The sequence below is a fragment of the Crocodylus siamensis genome, chromosome 8 (assembly GCF_052110815.1).
Source record: "Crocodylus siamensis isolate JL-2025a chromosome 8, ASM5211081v1, whole genome shotgun sequence".
NCBI lineage: Eukaryota > Metazoa > Chordata > Crocodylia > Crocodylidae > Crocodylus > Crocodylus siamensis.
In genome coordinates, this window is record NC_143402.1 from 41,448,019 (window position 1) to 41,468,623 (window position 20,605).

Genomic DNA, 20,605 nt, shown 5'->3' on the forward strand with positions numbered 1-20,605 from the left:
CAAAGATAAGAGGGAAGCTGCAGATGGTGATGCAGGCAGAGCTCTGAGCCACCTGTCAGGGCGCTAAGGGGATATCAAATACATATTTTATGCTGTAGGAAATGGATACAGTACCAAAGTAGAGTGCACTCCTAAGCATGCCTGAGACCAAGCTGAAGTGTGTGTGTATTTGACTGCATGCTGTGGTGAGTGGAAAGAGTAAGCCCCTGGCCTTTTCAGCTGCTCTCAGAACATTCAATGAGTACCTTGATGGGAGTGCAGGAGGTTGTACCACTCAACACAGCATTTTGATTACAGGATGCTGCTCCAAGCCACATTTTGACTAAATTTATGGGGAAGATGCCCTCTGTCCCATGCTTTGTTCATGGCCTCAAACTGCACAATTAGCTGCCGTTGCCAGAACCAGAAATTAAGCTTGTCTCAAGACATCAAATTAAGCTTTCATTTTACACCCTTTGTCCAGGATCTACAGTACTGTTGGGCTTGGCTTGGTCGGCGACAACAGTATGTCATCTTGAGTACAGGGAGCCTGGTGTACAGGGAGCCTGGCATGCCTCTGACCCTGGCTCACGAGGACAGCACCTCAGCCTTAGGCCGAGGGGCATGCACTGCTCCAAGCACCACGAGGATCCTGCTTGCCCTTCTGTGGCCTCCGGGCGTGGTGACCTGGTGGGGTTAGACATGGCAGGCAAGGGCAGGATCGGGAGTAAACGTGTGCGCGGGCCCTGACACGCACCCGGCTGACATGAAGGCGGCAGAAGCGCCTGGGCCTACAGGGGCTCGCTGGGAGCGATCAGATCATCACCTTGGCAAGGGAAACCCTCCCCATGGGGCGGAGGGGACGTGTCCCCCAGAAAACGATGACGCTGCGTGTGGGCTGGGGGCTGCAGCCTCTCTCCGGGCAGCCTGCGGCGGAGCAAAAGGTGGAAGATGCCCTTTCCCCACCCAGAGCCGCTAAGGCGAGGATTGCGACCGGGGGTGGAGCGGGGCGAGGGAGGCAGGGAGACCAGAGGCGGCTGCAAGCCTGGGGCGCGGGAGTGACAAGCCCCTTAGCCAATAGACTGCGCCGGAGCCTCGCCTCGGCCGGGCCAATGGGAACTGCCGCCCCTCCTCCCTCAGCCATGCGGGGCGGGGCGCCCCCAGCTCCCCACCCGCAGCCCAGCGGCGGCGAGCGGCCCGCCCGGCCTGGCCCGGGGGCAGCGCGAAGCGCCGCCAGGTGAGAGGCTAGGCCGCGCCGCGGGCCGGGGGCGGCGCCATGTGCTGGAGAGCGGTGGCCCCGGCCCGGCCTGGCCCAGGGCAGCGGGCATTGTCCTTGGCACGTGCGGCCGCCGCCGCGGGGGTGGGTCCCGCTCCGTGTCACGCCGAGCTCGGGGCCTTTGTGCGCCCCCCGGGCCGGCCGGTGGGGCGGGAGGCAGGAGTGGAGCCTCCTCGGCCGCCCTTTGTGCAGGGCCCGCAGCTCCTCGCGCTCAGCGCGGCGCCATCGGCCGCGGTGCCTGGCTCGGGACGCGCCTCCTGCCCAGGCCGCTCGGAGCCCGGACACGGGGCGGGTGTGCTGCTGCGCTGCACTGCCGGCTCCCGAGGGGGAGCGGTGAGATCCAGGCTCTTCCCGTGCTGGTGTCGCGGCTTGTGGAGGCTGAGCCCGGGCCATGACCCCGTGCGAAGGCCGGCAGAGAGCGGGGCTGGGGCACGGGCAGCCCCTCCGGCCGGAACTCTGCTCTCAGGCTTCCTGTGTGACTTGCTTCCCCTCGGCGAAGTTGGGGCCAGTGCAGCCCTGCCCTGGGAACTGTAGGCTGAGGCCCCTGAGTCCTGAGCTTGAACGAGGTGCTAGCGTAGGACACCAGTGGGGTGCCAGGAATACTCCTATGCAGGCAAGCAGTCCTGGACTGCCTGCTTTCCCCCTCTGTGCATTTTGTGTATGGGGGAGCTGGAAGAGAGCTGGTGGGAAGGAGGGAGCACCATTTGTCATCAGCGTGGAGAGTTCCCTCAGTTGGCACATTCAAGGGGATTATCAGACCACGCTGATGCATTCTTGTCTTCCCAGTTTCTTTAGCAAATGATGCCTGGACTCTGAGGATGCCGTGTGTACCAACAAGTTTGGAGCAGAGCCTGGACGTTGCTTGGTTGCCCGCCTCCCTGTGAATGTGCGACCATGTCTGTGATGGTGGCAAGGAAGAAAGTGATTCGGAAATGGGAGAAGCTGCCAGGCAGGAACACCTTCTGTTGCGATGGTCGCATCATGATGGCCCGGCAGAAAGGCATTTTCTACTTGACACTCTTCCTCATTCTCGGCACTTGTGCCCTCTTCTTTGCTTTTGAGTGAGTTCATAGCAGGCTGAGATCCCTGCTCATGCAGGTGTCTGTGGGGCTAAAGTCGCTGTCATAGGTTGATAGTGAGAGGGTGAATTTGACCACTATTGCTGGGTTATGTTGGCTGGGATATGAATTAAGGGATAGGGAAGACATTTGCTGCTGACCTATGAGGCTCTTACCAGTTGGGTGCAGTGCACCAGCTTCAGTTTTGTAAGTGCTTGAGCTCCTAGGGCACTGGTGCAGCCAAGTTAATTTTATTCTTTTAAGAAAGCCCCCTTCAGAGATTCTCAGCCTGTGGCATGACATTGGTGGAAAGGAAAAGCAGTTGGGGCATGAGATTGTGTTTTGGGGTTGGCTTCAGTAGGCAACCTACAGCACCTCATTAGTGTAAGATAACTTTTTACGTAGGCTCAAGTCATGCTGTTTCAACTGTTTTTAAAACGACTTTGGTTACATTGGCACATTGGCATAACTTGTACAGACAAGACCTTGTTTGCTCATTATTGCAACTTTCTCTTCATGTGGCATATGTGGGAACAGAAGACAGAGTAAAGTTGCATTTTATAGACTAAATCAGAGATGCATAAGCTTTCATAAGCAACTGCTTGCTTCAGGAGTAAACCTAATTGTTGGTGGTAGTAAGGCTCCTTGAATATACTTGGGGCCTATTGCATTATAGAGCTTCTGCCACTTCAGCTGTGCTGGCATAGCCATTTTGGCAGAGCCCGTAGCAGAGACATGGCATAAGCTGACAGAAGGGTTTTTGCTACTGTGCTTCCTGGCAGTAGAGCCTGTGAGCCCCTTGCTTGTTCGACCCTTGCAAGTCCTGGGTCGAACTGCCTGTTCTATATAATAGGACTGTATAGTTCTGATTTAAAAGAATGTTTTTTCCTTCCTCCAAAAAACAATAAAAATGACAATCAACTTGCATGTGAGACTGAAATATAACTGGAACAATAAGTTGACTGTCATTTTTATTGTTGTGTTTGAGGAGGGTGGGAAGTGGTCAGTTTGAAATGGGATCAGTGTGAAAGGCGCAGACCGTACCTTCAGTTAACGACTAACGTTTAATCCATCGCATTGTCACATGGTTTGTATAGGGGGTGGAGACCTAAGAGGAAAGAGTTCCTTTTATGAATGGCCTATACACTGTCTCCAGATTATTACCATTTTGCACATTCCTTGGTATCTGTTTACAACTGATTCCTTAGGTGCACAGACTCTGCTGAGTTTTACCTTGCTTCCCCAAGGGCATTTTCATTGACTGTCCTGAATGATTCCCTGGGTAATATGACAGGTTGTATAAATGTCTCTGAGATCCAGAACCAAGGCAGACACTAAAGAGAAGTGGGAGACCTTGAATGTTGTACTGTGTTTGGCAAAAAAGCATGTCCTTCTGGTAATCTGTTCAGGGCTTGTCTGTTTACTAGTGTATTAGATGTCTCACTCCAGCTAGGAAATTTGGCTCAATCCCTAAGTCACAATCTGACCTGGACTTGCTCCTCTACTTACAGGGTTATGACAGAAACCCTTTCAAGTATCAAATGGCCTTTCTGGAACATCCTATAGAGATATGTCATATCTAAGCAACAGTAACAGAGGGGCTAGAGTTAGGCCATAGTCAAGGTCAGGTATAGTTCCCTTGTTCCTTTGGAACTCATTCTAGAGAGGAGTATAATGGAAGCATGAAATAGGGAAGTTAGGTTTCTTAATATTGGCTCTGTTGCTTAGTTCAAGTCACTGTGCAGGAATCATCACCTCTCTCTCTTTCAATTCCCCACCTGTAAAATAAGAATAGTTTCCTGCCTTGCAGCTGGAATTCATAGGTATAGAGGTATTTCTGGGCACATGCTTACTACGGTAGATGGCTACCCTTGTTCCAGCAGAGCAAGTCCGGGAATGAAAGAGCAAACTCTGTTTCATCAGTCTTGTACACTCTTGCCAGCTGCCGTCTGCTGGCACAGTCGCTATTAGTGGTGATGATGAGTGAGGTGGAGTAAACCAAGTTTTAGCAAGACTCAGCATAAGTGGAACCTGTAGGGCTGGAAGCATGAGATATACTTGCTACATCCACAGATCAAGTCAGTGACAGGAAATCTTGGAGGCCCACCCCACATCTCTAGGGTAGGGAAGGCCACTCAGAGGGTCGGAGGAGGACTGCTTCCATTCTTGCTCATTGAAGGAATCTAGCTCAATTTTTGAGTAAACATAGGTGATTTATTTTTAAGGGGACCTTAATGGTTTGTGGATTTTGGTTGAATTGACAAATAGTTACAACCAGAAAACTAAGAGATTTTAGGGAAGTTGAGATGCTTCATTTAAGTTCTTTGATTCAGATTTGTTTTTTGCATTTTTTGTATTTAAATTTCCAAGAATGGAGTTAAACCCCCAAAGCAAATTGCTTCATCTTGTTTGAAAGAAACATTTCATTTTGCTCTAAACCAGTTTTTTTGGCCTGAAATGAAAAATAAAAAAACCCTGAAACCTATTGTTGCACAATATCAAATAATGGGTTGGGTAGTGAACAGAAAGATTGGTTATTAGTGTAACTAATGTCTTGATAGCCTGTCTTCCCTGACACCCCTTGTTTGTGTGGGGGCAAAGGACAGAACAAGTGTTATCTTAATCTGTGTGCCTGGTAGTGTGGTGTCCTTTCTTGTGTTCATTTTAAGAGATGTTGGGTTGCTATTTTCTTTATTCAATAGTTAGTGTTTTTTCTCTTAGGGCCATGGCTGGAGAAGGAAAGTCCAATTGCTAGAAGAGAGGGCTGGATGTCATGGGGTGCTAATGTTGAGGTAACGTTGTTACCCACAGTCCAGGAAATATGCAGGAGGCAAGGCTTCTTGTGGGTTGTGTCTCTTATTGGACCAATTGCCCGTAAAGAGACCTTCCACAAGAATTCTTGCCTCCTGAGGGGTAGAAGCATCTTTCCTAGAGCTTTTCATGCTAATGAGGAAGCGTGTGTTGTGAATGTTCATGTCACTCAGTTTAATTCTATGCATAATTACACCTTCTTTTGGAGGTGAGCAAGACTTGGTAATGCCTGGAATGGGAAGTACCTGACTGCTCCTTCTGAGCCAGCAGTGACTTGTTCACATGTCTTGCAGGCCATCCCTGAGCAGAGTCAGAACCCTGATTGCAAGCATCCTGGTATTAGATCAGTCACTGCTGGTTTTGTATCTCATAATAAGCTCAGGGATCACTGTAAAAGCAGTTCAACAAAATACCCCCCTGCCCAAGGTGAAAGTGAGAAATGTTGTTGTTGAGCTTTGTTTGTATGATCAATTTTTTTAACAAAGCCAGACTAAATTCCAAGTGCCAGTGACTTGTGTCTCTGCTAAGATGACTTGGGGACACTCACTGCCACTTTCAGAGACATGGTTTTTTTGTTGTTTCTTTCTTAAGACCTTAGCTCTCTTTACTGGGTAACACTGGAAAGTGGTTCTTGGGTCCTCTTGAGGTGCCCTGTGAAATGATGATCAAGTACTGTGAACATTAACTGTAGCTTGTTGGGCAGCGGTCTGGCTATCATTGCTGAGTACTATATGAAATATTGTTTGCCATGTGATGATCAAAAAGTGAATTTAACACTGGGTAGAAAAAGATGGCAACAATAATACTCATTTGTAGAATGACATTGTATCCTGCCCAGAAATAGGGGTCCAGGGTTAAATGACAAGAGTGCTTAATGGCATGTAAAAGACTTCAGTTCAGTTCAAAGCTGGATTGAAGATGGAAAAGATAAGACCAAAGGTAAATGAGATACAGACTTATGAATAGGGTAAGAAAAGTAATTGGGGATTTATATTTATCCTCCCATAATATAGAACTAGAAGGATAGCAATGTAGTGGATGAGTCGTCATTGTAAAGCTGTTAAGGATATGGGGTTTTTTGTTGTTGTTTTGGCCTGGGTTTTTTTTTTTTTTTCACTCCTTGTATGATTAAGCTGTGGTATTTGTAGTCCCAAAATACTGTTGAGGCCAAGAACTGAGCAGGATCAAGGGGTATGGATGGCCACAAGTTGAGAGTTTCATAGTTTCTAGGGTCAGAAGGGACCTGAGCAGATCATCTAGTCCGACCCCCTGCCATGGCAGGAAAGAATACTGGGGTCAAACGACCCCAGCAAGATGTTCATCCAACCTCCTCTTAAACACCCCCAGGGTAGGAGCCTGCACCACTTCTCTTGGAAGTTGGTTCCAGACCCTAGCCGCCCTGACTGTGAAGTAGCGGCTCCTGATATCTAACCTAAACCTACCCTCTGCCAGCTTGTGACCGTTATTCCTGGTCACTCCTGGCGGTGCTCGGGGGAACAGTGACTCCCCCAATGCCTGCTGATCCCCCCTGACTAGTTTGTAACAGGCCACAAGATCCCCCCTCAGCCTTCTCTTTTGGAGGCTGAACAGGTTCAGGTTCCGCAGCCTGTCTTCATAGGGCCTGCCCTGCTGTCCCCTGATCATACGAGTGGCCCTCCTCTGGACCCTCTCCATGCTGTCCACATCCCTCTTGAAGTGTGGCGCCCAGAACTGGACGCAGTACTCCAGCTGCGGCCTAACCAGTGCCGCATAGAGGGGGAGGATCACCTCTTTGGACCTGCTCGAGATGCATCTGTGGATGCATGAAAAGGTGCGGTTGGCCTTCCTAACTGCCTCTCCACGCTGCCAGCCCATGTTCATCTTGGAGTCGATGATGACCCCAAGATCCTTTTCCGCCTCCGTGCTGACAAGAGGGGAGTTCCCTAACCTGTAGGTATGGTGCCGGTTGTTCCTCCTGAGGTGCATCACCTTGCACTTGTCTGTGTTGAAACCCATCCTATTCTTGTCCGCCCACCCTTGTAACCTGTCTAGGTCTGATTGCAGCCTGTTGCTTCCTTCTAGTGTGCCCACGTCCCCCCACATCTTAGTGTCATCAGCAAATTTGAACAGGGTGCTTTTTACCCCCTCGTTCAAATTGCTGATGAAGATGTTGAACAGTGTGGGCTCGAGGACCGAGCCCTGCGGAACCCCACTGCCCACGTCCTTCCAGGCTGAGAAGGACCCATCCACTACCACCCTCTGGGTGCGGCCCTCCAGCCAGTTGGCGACCCATTTGACTGTGTGGGTGTCTACACCATAGCCCCCCAGTTTCTTAATTAGAACAGGGTGAGAGACAGTGTCAAAAGCCTTCCAGAAGTCCAGGAAGACTATGTCCACTGCTACCCCTGCATCTAATGATCTGGTGATCTGATTGTAAAAGGCCACCAGGTTGGTCTGACAGGACCTGCCGCTGATGAACCCATGTTGGTTGCCCCTAAGCATGCAGGCCCCTTCTGGCCCCTCCTGGATGTGTGCCAGCATAATTTTCTCGAACAGCTTACCTAGGATCGAGGTAAGACTAACCAGCCTATAGTTTCCTGGATCCTTCTTCCTGCCTTTTTTGAAGATGAGGACCACATTGGCCCTCTTCCAGTCCTCCGGTATCTCACCAGAGCACCACGAGTGCTCGTAAAGTTGTGCCAGGGGACTTGCAGTGACCTCGGCCAGTTCCTTTAGAACTCTAGGGTGGAGATCATCCGGACCGGCTGACTTGAATACGTCCAACCCCTCCAGAAGCTCCCTAACTAAATCCTCGCTAACTCGTGGCCCAGGTGTGCCTCCCCTGGGGCCCGAGGGGGGCCCAGCAGGGAGATGGCTGTTCTGGTCCCTACTTAGGAAGACGGAGGCAAAGAAATTGTTAAACATGTTAGCTTTGCCGTCTGGTGTGACGACCAAGTTTCCCATTGCGTCCCGTAAGGGCCCCACATTACCCAGGACCTTCTTTTTACCCCCTATGTGTTTAAAAAAGGACTTCGTATTGTCCCTAATCTGGGAAGCTAGTCCCAGTTCCATCTCTGCCTTGGCCTTCCTAACTACCCCCCTACATCCCCGAGCAACTACAGAATAGCCCTCCCTGGTGATGACCCCTTCTTTCCATTCGGTGTAAGCCTCCTTTTTAGCAAGGAGACATTCCCAGATGCTTTTGGTGAGCCACGGAGGCTTGTGTGCTCTCCTGCTCCCTTTGATCCTCGTTGGGATGACCTTGCTTTGGGCTTGGAGGATCATCTCTTTAAGGAGCGACCACTCTCCTTGGATACCTGGCTGCCCTCCCCTCCGGGACCTCAGTGCTTCTCCAACTATCCTCCTTAGCTCGTTGAAGTTTGCCCTCCTAAAATCTAGGGCCACTGCCTTACTGCATGCCTTTGCCACCTTGCGCTGGATGGTGAATTCCAGCAGGCGATGATCGCTGTCGCCCAGGTAGTCGAGCACCTGCAGCCCCCTCACCAGGTCATCACCTGTGGCCAGGACTAGGTCCAACAAGGCGTCTCCCCTGGTGGGGCTGTGCACCTCCTGGGTTAGATGGAGGTCCTGCACTCTGGCCAAGAACCTACGTGAGCGTAGGTGAGTGAGTATTGAGTTAAAATGTGTATGGATTATACACTCTGAAGCGGGATAGTTTAAGCCAAAAGCACTCATGGTGGGGAGGGGAAACAGCTTCTCTTGGGGACAGTTTATAGAAAATGCCTTTTATACCTTTCTTTGGATCATCTAGAACTGGTTTCAGAGCTGGGATACAAATTTAACTAGACTTCAGTTGGGCAATCCCTGTGATTACAGGGGGCGGCCAAGCCCAGGGAGACGCAAGAGTCTTGTTGGCATCGTGAAAAAATGGACCCAACAGACTTGAGGTAAAATTTTGTGTTTAGTTCACCCTAGTAATTTTGCATAAAATTAGTGACTTGCCCTGCCTTGTATTTGCTAGGATTTTGTCTCATTCATTGCTTTAGGTTAGCTAATACATGTTAAGGACGTTTCTGTCTCTGTCTCTGTGTGTGTGTCGCCCCCCCACCCCCAAGAGCTAAAGGGCAGGGGACTTGCATTCTGACCCTCCCCAAAAGCAGCCAGTGTTTGAAGCCAAGTGCTTAACTGCAGGTATGGTGATAGAGAGTGCAAACCCATGTGCAGTCTTGTTGGGGATGTTTTGGGGAAGATCAGGATTGGGTATGTCCTAAATTTCTGCAGAGTTCCTTTTAAAGTAAGTTCTGGAATGTTGCCACTGAAATGGCCTCTGTTCTTTGGTATTTGCTTAAGTTGAGAGGGTCCTGAAGTTTCCCTGTTTTTTTTCTGCCCTGCTCCAGGCCTTGAACATCTTGTCTCTCCTTCTGGTGAAGAGGAAGGAATCCTTGGAGGCCAGTTCATAAGTTGCCAAATCAAGGGTGGGTGGGTAATGGGAGCCACTTGCCAGGTCTGGGTAGGCTTTCTTTGCCTATCTGCATGTGTGTAAATAGAGGTAGCAGTGACTGAGTTGGATGAGAAGACAAGCCATATTTTGTCCTTGTATATACACCTAACTGCACTCCCATTGCAGATTCCCAAACCTGGCCTACTAGAGAAGTCCTACAGCTGGCTGTTAAACTGGGTCAAGCCACAAGTGTTTTTAAACAGAAGTCGTTTCTATGTAGAATTGAAATTATCTCATTCTTGTGCATTTTCTATGACATTCTTGTGCATTTTTTGGGTCCCTGTCAGGATTATACTTCCAGCACTGTGGCTACTGTACTTAGAGTTCAGTTTCAACTTCCATGGTATTTTTACTAATGGGAAAAAATGTGGGCTCCCTTCTATGGCCAGAATTATCCCTTTTGAATTTATTTGGCTGGTGTTAAAACTGCATATCTGGATGGACCAGGTATATTTGAAAGGCAGCAAGTTCACATTCTATTGGATCTGTTAATATCTTGTTTTTTCCGTCAGCATGATTATAAATGAATAGTGGTACTTTTCTAAAGCAAACAAAGCTGGGCTAAAATAAGCTTTAGTAAATTTAGGTTTTTATTTGTCACTTTGTGCCTGAATTCTCTCTCACTTGTCTTTTTGACATATGTAGGGTTTTTTCTAACTTGCATTTTGTATCCTGAAAACACTCGCTGCTTCTCTCCCACTTGCTTGGCCTCTTCCATTATATCTCCTTTCCGTAGAGTTTGTCAATTGCTCTTTATCCTTTCTTCCCAGGAATTTTTGTGTTTATGGGGTTATCTAACACACCTCCTGTTCTCTTGTCAGGTTGTGAAAAGCGAAAAAGGGAATGAATCTCCTGGCCCTAAGTACTTAGTATGAATTTGATGGATATTTTATTTCACTTAGTTCAAGTCTGTCTGCCTGTCTCTCTTCCTCCTCCCTATGTACTCTGACTTTTTTTTTAGATCATCTCCTCTGTTTTCCAAGTCATAGCGCTTCCACTAGCCTTAACTCTTTACAGTTCTTTTCCTGGTGCACCTGTAAACTCAGGTTCTAAATGTTTTCTCGTCTTCCTGGCAGCAGGAAAACTGCTCTTTCTGTCTTTACTTTGGAGACCTCATGGAGTCCTTGGGACCTCCTACTGTGTTACTACTTTGGATGTTTAGAAGCTGATGAAAAAAATCATTGCTTTGTAGCTGAACTACTGCACTCCCCAGCACTTGACCATATATGAAGTCTCTGTTGCCTGCTTATGTCCTTGCTGAGTCCCACAAACACAGGGAAAGATATTGTTCTCTTCTATGAACACTCCCCAAGATGCAGAGAAATAGAAGGATTCACTTCAGAATTCCAGGAGAAAGCAAACTTAAGGTATCCCTCTGTCCTTGTTTCCAACACCGTCTCTCCAGAAAGGTTGCCTCTTTAAATAGTTTTCCACACACACATATTCTCCCATTTGGATGAGCTTAGGCTATGAGCCTTTTGATTTGAAGACCCCCCACCCCCCAAAGTCTTCCACAGTACTTGTTCCAGCCTCTCCCGTCAATGTCTCTCTGTGCACTCATGAATAGAACGCATGTCCCTGTTCCTTGGTTTCCTTCAGCTCTGTCAGTTTGCAGACTCATTCTCAGGGCAGGGTAGTTACTGTCTGGGCAAGGTGTTAGACCTCCTGGTCATATGAGGATGTGGCAGAGGCTCACAGTTCCAGGACTGAATGCCCCTCTGTCCCAGAGAATGTCTACCCCTAGAGAATATCCTTGGATTCTTATAAAGCATGTCAGATCTCATGTCTGTTAGTGACTGCTGATCAAACTCAGTATCCCAGGAGAACTCCCAAGCTGAGATATGGACAGGGTTCTCTAAATTGGCATCGTAATCTTCAGCTCCTAACATGACAGAGTTCATGATTGACACGGATGGATCCATGTGGAGCATGTCTTGACCATGGGTGTGTTTATCTTAGCACTGTTATCTCTGAATTGTCTGTTGGTCGGATGTCCAGATACTTGGAATGTCCCGTTGACTTTGTTGGCAGCACCCCCTGTCTTTTCTCCTGGTCTCTTGGTGCTGTCTTTTACTGTGGCATTCTTCGGTTCTCATTCTAGCACTAAGGGTGACTCTGTTCTGATCCTGCTTTTTCAGTTGTCTAGGGCTTTGATGTCACAGTCCTCATGGAGACAATTGCACCCAACACCATGGTCCCAATATCTGCCCAGTGCATTTCAGAACCAGCCCTTTTAACTCCTTGGCCCCTTTGTGCTTGCAGACTGCATGTGCTGACAGAACCAACTCAGTATTGTGTTTGTTCAGGGTAGAGGTGCACTGATATTATCACCAGTAACATTGGCACCAATAAAAGGAAAACTGACATTATTGGCAATCAGCTTTTTTTTGGCTGATGTGGCTGATAATGTCGCCGATTAAATGCTATGTGCATACGCGCAGCCACAGCACGAATGCAGCCTGGTACTGTGGAGAGCGGCATCTAGCTAGTAAGTTTGTGGGGAGAAAGGGGCATGAGGGAGGGAAGGAGCATGGGGAGGGGCAGTTCGAGGCCCTGATGGTAAGGGAGGGAGCGGGTCAGGGGCAGGTGCTGCCTAGCCAAAGCAGGGCATGGGATGGAGCCACAGCTTGTCTGGTGGGGTGTGGCTCCTGCCACTGTGTACCCTGGAGGAGGCATTGGAGGTGCTTGCCCCCATGGATCTGTATGGAGCAAGGGTGGGCTGCCCATTGCACACTTGGGGCCTGAGGCTGCACTGGCCTTTTTCTGGCTGGGGTGGGGCTGGGCCCAGGTTGTGCTTGGAGTGGGTGGTGGCAGCACTGTGGGGGTGGGAAGCTACAGTGAATTTTGGGGTGGCTGTAGCTCCCTAGTGCCCCCATCTGCCCTGAGCCCACAGCGGACAGCCTATCCTCCCTCCTGCTCACAGATCCAGGGGGTACATGCTCCCCATGCTTCCCCTGGGGTGTGTGCAGTGGCGAGAGCCACCCTCATACCTCCCAGATGAGCCACAGCACTGTTCTGCACCCTGCCCTGCTCTGGATGGTTGGCCCCAGCCCCACTCCCTCCATTGCTGTGGGGTGCAGCATCAGTCTGCTTCCCTTCCACCCCACAGACTTGCTGGCTGGACGCTGTTCCCCAAGCTCCCAGGCTGCGTATCAGTGATTGGATTGGTATCAGCCAATATGGCTAGTAATAATTGGCCATCAATATTGGCCCCAAAAATCTTTACTGGTGCACCCCTAGTTCAGGATCATGTTCTTCCCTCTCCTTCAAGTGCACATTGATCCTTCCCACTTCCCAGTCCATGAGGTTCCCTGTTACCCTGGCATACTTGTCCCCTCCCCTGCCCCCAGTGTGATGACAGGACATGATTGTTATCAACTTCGTTAGGTGGTGCTTCTCCATCCCTCTCTTTGTTGGAGGAACCCAGAGGCTTCCTTCATCTCGGACACATGACAAGGGACTTCAACCTTACTCGGAGGAAATTGTGGAGACATCTGTATATGTATTCATTGGCAGATACTTTGCATCAATCACATGCTTTGAATATGGCACTCATATTGTAACAAAACTATCCTACTGTCAGCCCATGTTTTTAAGAACAGTGGTTCTCAACCATTTTTGTACCAGGACCCATTTGTAAACAGCAATGACCTGTCCCTGGATCCTGGTTTTCTCTGATTTATAAATTGCAAATTCTCCGATTTTAAAAAAATCCAAAACCCGTGATAAAAATTAAAAGCCCCCTTCAGTGCTGTTGGTGTCCTGCACGCACCCCCCCACAGCCTCAAGAGCCCTCTTGGTGCCCCTCACAACAGACCCACAGGCACAGGCCTTGAGACAGAGGCACACACTGACACCTACCCCAGCAGGTAAGTGTGTGGGGGGAGGGGTGGGGGGGGGAAGGTGCTGGGGGTGTAGATCAAGAAGTGGGGGAGCATGCCCCTGTGCCCACTCCCAGGAGCAGAGGCAGGGGGTGAGGGCAGGGGTACCACTCTGCGGGCCACACACATGCCAACCGGCCTGATGGGGTTCACACACGGAGGCCGCCACTGCAACTCTGCCACTGCACCCTGTGCTACCATCCCATGGCCACCTGCACGACTTTGTGGGCAAGTGGTGTAGGGCACAGCAGTGGCAATGTGGTGGCAACCACCATGTGTGGGCCACATATCTGCTGCCCGGGTGGGAGGTGGAAAGGGGGGCTTGCATGCAGTGGCCACTTGTGCCCTGTGACTGGCTGCCTGGCTCTGCGCTGGTGTGGAGTGGTGACTGCTGCATGTTGGCTGGGGGGGCTTTGCGGGCAAGCACTGCTACCACAGAGCCATGCCCTTTGCCCCTGGATTGTAGAGGTAAGTGGGGTTTGGGGGCTGTGGGGCAGGGCTGGAGAAGATGGTTGGGGGCTGAGGGAGCGGGGGGAGGTGCTGCCAGCCCCAGGCAGCACACCACAGCCAGGAGCAAGGACCAGGGTCGGGGTGAGGGCAGGGGTGCCCCTCTGCAGGGGGCTTCACAGACAAGCGATGTGGGGCACGGTGTGGTAGTGTCCACCATGTGCGGACTGCGTACATGTGCTGGCTGCCCGGGGCAAGGGGAGGCTCGTATGTGGCTGGCTGCACAGCTCCGTGGCTGGCTGCACAGCTCCGTGGCTGGCTCTGCAGCGGTGGTGAGGGATGGGTGCTGCAGGGGCAGGGGGGCTCGCATGTGGTGGCTGCTGCCGCTTACTTGTGGGGCCGTGACAGCTGCTGCATACACAGTCTCCCCATGCTGCCGCGGAGCCATGCCTGGAGCTGTGCAGCCGGCTGCCCAGCTGCCACCACACTGCTGCTGCCGCCCTGCAGCTGGCTGCGCAGCTCCAGGCATGGCTCTGCAGCAGCAGTGACACAGGGAGGCTGTGTATGCAGCAGCTGTCACCGCTGCAGAGCCACCCACAGAGCTGTGGGGGGCTGCGGCCTGGAGGCAAGGGGCAGGTTGGGAGTGAGGGGCACTGGGCTGAGACTGGCCATTGATGTTTACAAATCGGTCCTGGTACAAAAAAGGTTGAGAACCACTGCCCTAGATCTCCCTTACCTTGTCCATGTCAATTGACAAGCTCATTGGTAAGATGCACAGAGTTCTTTTGAAAGGAACTCAGCTTTTATTCACACCCAGCACCTTCCTTGCTTGTGGTTGGAACTAAGATGGATCCCGGATGCCTGAACTTCTTCGGCACAAAGGTCCTACTCCTCAGCAGATTTATTGTTCGAATTGTGAACTGTCTGTTCTGAATTGTAAGATTGTCTAGTCAGCTTTGCAGCTGTGTTCATTTGTAAGGTTTCAGGGGCTGTTTCATATCAGAAGCGAGACTTGTGTGCAAAGCTGCCTTGAATACAGTGGACATAGTATTTACTCTCCATAGCTACTATTATAATTCTGTGAAGGTTGTTGGGGCTAGTTGGCTCTAGGTTCCTTTAAAAAAAAAAAAAAAAAAAAAAAAGGTCTAAAGCTCAGTGGATTGCCACCGTTTTGAGGGCACTTAACAGTTCTAAAACAGACCCTCCGTTCATTGAAGGTCCCAAGGGCATTCCCTTGGTGGCTGCCTATCCTGTTCCAAGCTTTGCTTCCACTAGTTCCAGTCCTGCAGACATGCTGTAGTAAGTCCATTCTTCCTTCCGGCACCGCCCCTTCCAACTCTGCATTGTGTGAGCATACAAAGAAACTGACTTTCTGATCCCTCCTACCTCATCTCCCATCATAACAACATTTGGGTTTTGATGGCACATGTTAGAGATGCTTCCTAAGCCCTCTGCTGCCTCCTTTTCATTGCCACTTGTTTACCTTCCTCTTGATCTGGATTACAGGCTGGGGTTCGAGGGCATCATGCAGAAGAGTAGGGGCTAAAGGGTTCCACGCAGCTAATTGCAGGCAGTCCTAGACCAGTCCCACCTGGTGCAACTGGTGCAGGCACTTTTACATGAGGTCCAGCGGTGGGGGCGGGTTGCGCTTTAACGAGAACAGCTCTGATAGCTGGTGTAATTAAGATGTCCCTGCATCTTGTGTATCAGCATGCTTAAAAATGAGCTTTAGTTCAAGCACCCCCACCAACATTTTTAAGTGCAGGGATGCTGATACACGAGACAAAGGAGGCTGCTGGAGCATGCTATATATTTAAAAAATGTTATTTATGTCAGTAGCTTAAAATCCTTTTTATTATTACTAAATATCAGTTTGGCATTGGCCAACATGGTTGGTTAATAATCGGCTATCAGTATCGGCCAATAAAATTTTTATTGGTGCACCCCTGTTAATCAGTAACTTCCTTTTTCTGCTCTGTGGAAAATATTGGGGCGAGTGGCATAGAAGCATTTTGCGAAGGTACAGGTTCATCACTTTGACTTTCGGGAATAATCCTACTTGTTCTTCCATGTAGAAATTGGCACAGCCCAAAATGGTGCTGAAAATATTATGTAAGTTGTTCCCTAGAACTTCCATTTCAAGTGCACCATGGAAAGACCAGGCAATCACTTTTGACAGTAAGACTGTCCTGCAGCAAGTAGTTGCTCATGCCTGTGCTGCTAGTCTCCAGTATTAGTGCACTATGAGAGCTGATGTGTCTCCAGTTGAGGATGAGAACCACGTTTGCAATAGAGAAACTAGCTTTCTTCTCTTCAACATATTCCCATTTTGGGGAATTCACAATCTTTGGTCAGATTAGTGTGGAAAACTATTAATCAAACAAGGAGCTAGTAAGGAAATTAATGCTGGGGGGGGGAAATGGTAGACTAGCTAGGAATCCCTCAAAGGGACCTGCACATCAGCAGAAAATAAACATAAGCAACTCAGTAAGGACTAGAAATAGATTTTGAAGTGCATAAATATCCAAGAACCCTTCTCTACTTTCCCCCCCTTTAGGAGGGAAAACCACGCAAGTCGTACAATACCAGAAGCGACAGTGGTCACAATGATAATACAGAGGCATCAAGGCACCTAGCTTATAGCACTATTAGGGTAGCAGCTGCCAGATGCGACTCTCCCTGCGTTTGGATCCTTTGTAGCGCCTTATGTTGTTTTGGTAGTACTTAGGCTGAGAATAGATCAGTTGTTAGTTTAGAAAAAAAATCTTTTTTGTATAGCTTGTAGAGAGGTCTTTGGTTCCAGTTCCTGGTTCTGTGCTAGAAGTGAGGGTGAAAAAACCTGCCTTTTAAAAAGCATGTCTTGTCTAGTGTCCACTAATCTTTCTGGTGTTGGATGCCCTTAAGAGAAGTGGTGTTTGGGATGCCTGGGGTTCTCCTTGCAAGAATATCCTGTTTAAAGCGTTTTAAAGTCCAAGCAGTGTCAAAACAGGCCACAAGCCTTTTGCTTTAAGAAATTTTGACTGCAGTCTCTCGGTTCTGATATTACTAAAGGATCTGACCTGAGGGGGAAAAAAACACTAGTTTCTACTCTAAGAATGGCAAGACAGGTGCTTTCTGTTTTGTGGTTCTTCTGACTCCTCCTAGTCTGGTTCCAAAGTGGCTGCCAAGTAGGTTTCCTCTGTCATCACATCAGACTGAAAAGCTTACAGACTCCATTGCTGTCAACTTTTGAGACAGGAGCCAAGCCATGATTGAAGTTGCTTGGATCTGCCTGTCCTTATTCTAAAGCGGTGGTCTCCAAACTTTTTTGATCGCGCACCCCTATCAGTAAAAAACTTTTGAGCACACCCCCCCAATATATGTGTTTATTTATTTATAAATTATATACATGTACTAATATATTATGTACATTATAAAACATACACAACAAATAGAAATTAAAAAAGGATGAGATGAAAAAATGAATATAAATAGAAGTTCTAATATTTTCTTCCCGCACCCCAATGGATCATCTTGCACACTCCACTTAGGAGACTACTGTTCTAAAGGAAGTAAATAAATCCAGTTGTGAAACCTGGATTGCCAAAACTGCAACACTGGACAGTAATGAATTGGACAGTGTGTTTTTGAAGTTGATCATTCTGAGTGAAATTCAGCTATCCTTGTTCAGCCTCAAGCTCCATCATTAACAATCACAATGGATGCTTCCCAGAGTTGGTAGGGAATGCATCTCAGTGGAATAACAGTTTCTGAGATCATTTAGAGTTGGCAAGGAAAGAACATAATGGAGCAATATTCCATGTAACTATAATGGAGTTCAGGGCAATCTGCTTAGCTCTCAGTTTTTTTATTTTGCATCCAGGAGGAAGTTGGGCAGGGTATCACAGATCAGACAACAAAATGGCAACATATTACCTAAACCAGCAGGAAGGCACATACACTAGCCTGGTAACTTGACTTCTTCTTTGCACCACTTGGGCAAGTATCCAGCGTGGTGCAGAGGAATCAGTTAAGGGCAAAAAATGTTAGATCTGTTCAGCAGAGATCTTGTACATTGTATGAGTGAGAATCGGTTTTAGTATTTGGCATTCAACATTTACATGTTTTTAGACTGCTCTGTGCCATCCAACAATGCAGAGTGTTTTTCATAGAAAATTAGGGTTGGAAGGGACCTCGGGGATGAGCCCCTTCCTCAAAGCAGGGCTATCCTCAACTAGGTCATCCCAACTAAGGCTTTGTCTAGCCAGGTGTTAAACTTCAAGGATGAAGAGTCCACAACCTCTAGGAACATGTTAATGTTACCCAGAGTGTTTTCCTTCTTTAGACTAAATAAGCCCAGTTCCCTCAGCCTCTCCTCAGAAGCCGTGCGCCCCAGCCCCCTAACTATTTTCCTTGCCTTCTGCTGGACTCTCCCATTTGTCTACATCCTTTCTGTAGTGGGGGGCCCAAAACGGAACACAGTATTCCAGATGTGGCCTTACTAGTGCTAAATCGAGGGGTATAATCAACTTCCCTTGACCTTGCTGGCAACATTCCTACTAACGCAGCCCAGTATGCCGTTAGCTTTCTTTGCAATAAGGGCACACTGTTGTCTCATATTTGGCTTATTGTCCACTGTAACCCCCAGGCCCTTTTTTGCAGAGCTTCTGCTCAGCCAGTCGGTCTGTACCAGTGCATGGGATCATTCTGTCCTAAGTGCAGGACTTTGCGCTTATTCTGGTTGAACCTCATGAGACTCCTTTCAGCCCAATCCTCCAATTTTATCTAGGTCAGTGTGAATCCTAGCCCTAGTCTCCAGCGTATCTATTACTACCCCCAGCTTGGTGTCATCTACAAACTTGCTGAGGGTGCATTCTATGCCATCTTCCAGGTTGTTAATGAAGATATTGAGCAAAACCAGCCCCAGGACCAACACCTGGGGCACTCCACCTGATACTAGCTGCCAACTAGACACTGAGCCATTGATTACTACCCTTTGAGCCTGACGCTTCAGCCAGTTTTCTATCCACCTTACAGTCCATTCATCCAGCTTGTACTTCCTTAGCTTGCTTCCAAGAATGATGTGGGAGACTGTATCAAAAGCCTTGCTAAAATCAAGATATACCACATCCACTGGTTTTCCTGCATCCACAGGTCCAGTCATCTCATCGTAGAAGGCAATCAGGTTGGTCAGGCATGACTTGTCCTTGGTAAATCCATGCTGACTGTTCCTAATCCTCTTTTCCAAGTGCTTAGAAGTAGAGCAGGTCCTCAAGGAATCCATGATTTTTCCAGGGGTTGAAATGAGGCTGGAGTTCCCCGAATCCTCCTTTTTCCCTGTCTTAAATATGGGGATTGTTTGCCCTTTTCTAATCATCCAGGACCTCTTCTGATCACCATGAGTTTTCAAAGATGATGGCCAGTGAACCTGTTCTTTTACTGCTGTTGATTGCTCACCTCCTCCCGAAACTGTGCTGCCAGATGCAGTAGTCTGGGAGCTAATCTTGCCTATGAAGACTGACGTGAAAAAGGCATTGTGCACTTCAGCCTTTTCTGCATCCTCTATCATTAGGTTGCCTCCCCCATTCAGTAAGGGACTCCCACTTTCTCTGATCCTTCTCTTGTACCCTTAACATCCCTTACTAGCTGCAACTCCAATTTCACTTTGGCCTTCCTGACTTCATCCTTGCATGCATGAGCAATACTTTTACACTCCTTCCTAGCCATTTGTCCGAGTTTCTACTTCTTATAAGTTTCCTTTTTGTGATTTAGTTTACCGAAGAGTTCCCTGCTAGGCCACGCTGGTCTTCTACTAGTCTTCCTGCACATTAGGATGGTTTGTTCCTGCATTCTCAGTAAGGCTTCTTTAAAGTACAGCCAGCTTTCCTGGAGAGCTCAAGAGTGGGTAGTCTCGCTACACTGGACATCTTTCTCATGAGTTTGGTAAGGATGAACAGACCTGTCCCCCTTTCTTGCAAAAGTTTGTGCCTCTCTTAAAACCAGTTAGTGCAGGGGTGGGCAAAATATGGCCCATGGGCTGGTTTCAGCCTGCCAGCCCATTCTGTCTGGCCCGTGGGGCCTCTAAAAATGTTAGAAAATTAATTTTTATCATTCCCTCACTGCCTCTCAAAGATGACAGGCAGCCAGTGGCAGCAGGAGCCTGGCTCTACTCCGCCCCTAGCCCCTACTCCCTTCCCCGTCCCACCTTCAGCTCCAAACTAGAAGCCTCTGTGGCTTCTGGCCTTGCGACCCTGGCGTGGTGTGTCCCGTCCCCCGTCCCCACTCCGTCTAAGTGGAAAGTAAGGTAAGATTGGATGCAGGTGGGCAGGGGGAACGGACTGCTGGAACAGCCCAGTGCCCAGAAGCCCCATGGTGCTTCTGGGGTCAAGCTGGAAGAAAGTGGGGGGGGCAGAAGGAAGCTGCTGCGGAAAGCAGCGGGGGCCCCAGGGGGTGGCGGGAGCATGCACCACTCAGCTGCTTTTCCTCCTCACTGGTGCCAACCCGGCCAGGTCCATCTCTTCCCAAGCAGCATGTGACGAAGCAGTGGCTGGGCCAGCTTTGCTGTGTGTCACTTGGTATGGGACAGGCCCAGCCGGGTCAGCACTGGCTGAGCCACGTGCTGCTTCTCTGCACCACTCAGAACGGGTTGGCACCAGAGAGGTAAAGCTGTGGCTGAGCCTGTATCAAGCAGCATGCGAGGAAGTGGCACACAGCTCAGCTGCTGCTGCTTCTC

The 20,605-nt window shown here is 49.2% G+C and overlaps 1 protein-coding gene across 3 annotated transcripts in view; it reads left to right on the forward strand.

Moving 5' to 3' along the window:
- The first annotated feature begins 1,084 nt into the window (after positions 1-1,084).
- ZDHHC9 (zDHHC palmitoyltransferase 9) overlaps positions 1,085-20,605 on the forward strand; it is a 43,881-nt gene continuing 24,360 nt past the window's right edge. For 2 of the 3 annotated variants that reach the window (XR_016444022.1, XM_090061713.1), the window contains exons 1-2: positions 1,085-1,216; positions 2,042-2,316. Coding sequence is in view for 2 of the 3 variants with exons in the window: in XM_090061713.1 (XP_089917839.1) it covers positions 2,150-2,316 (167 nt within the window). In the remaining variant the exon portion in view is untranslated. Of the gene's footprint in view, positions 1,217-1,320; positions 1,340-2,041; positions 2,317-20,605 lie in introns of those variants that run through there. The other variant, XM_090061715.1, reaches the window with a different exon arrangement.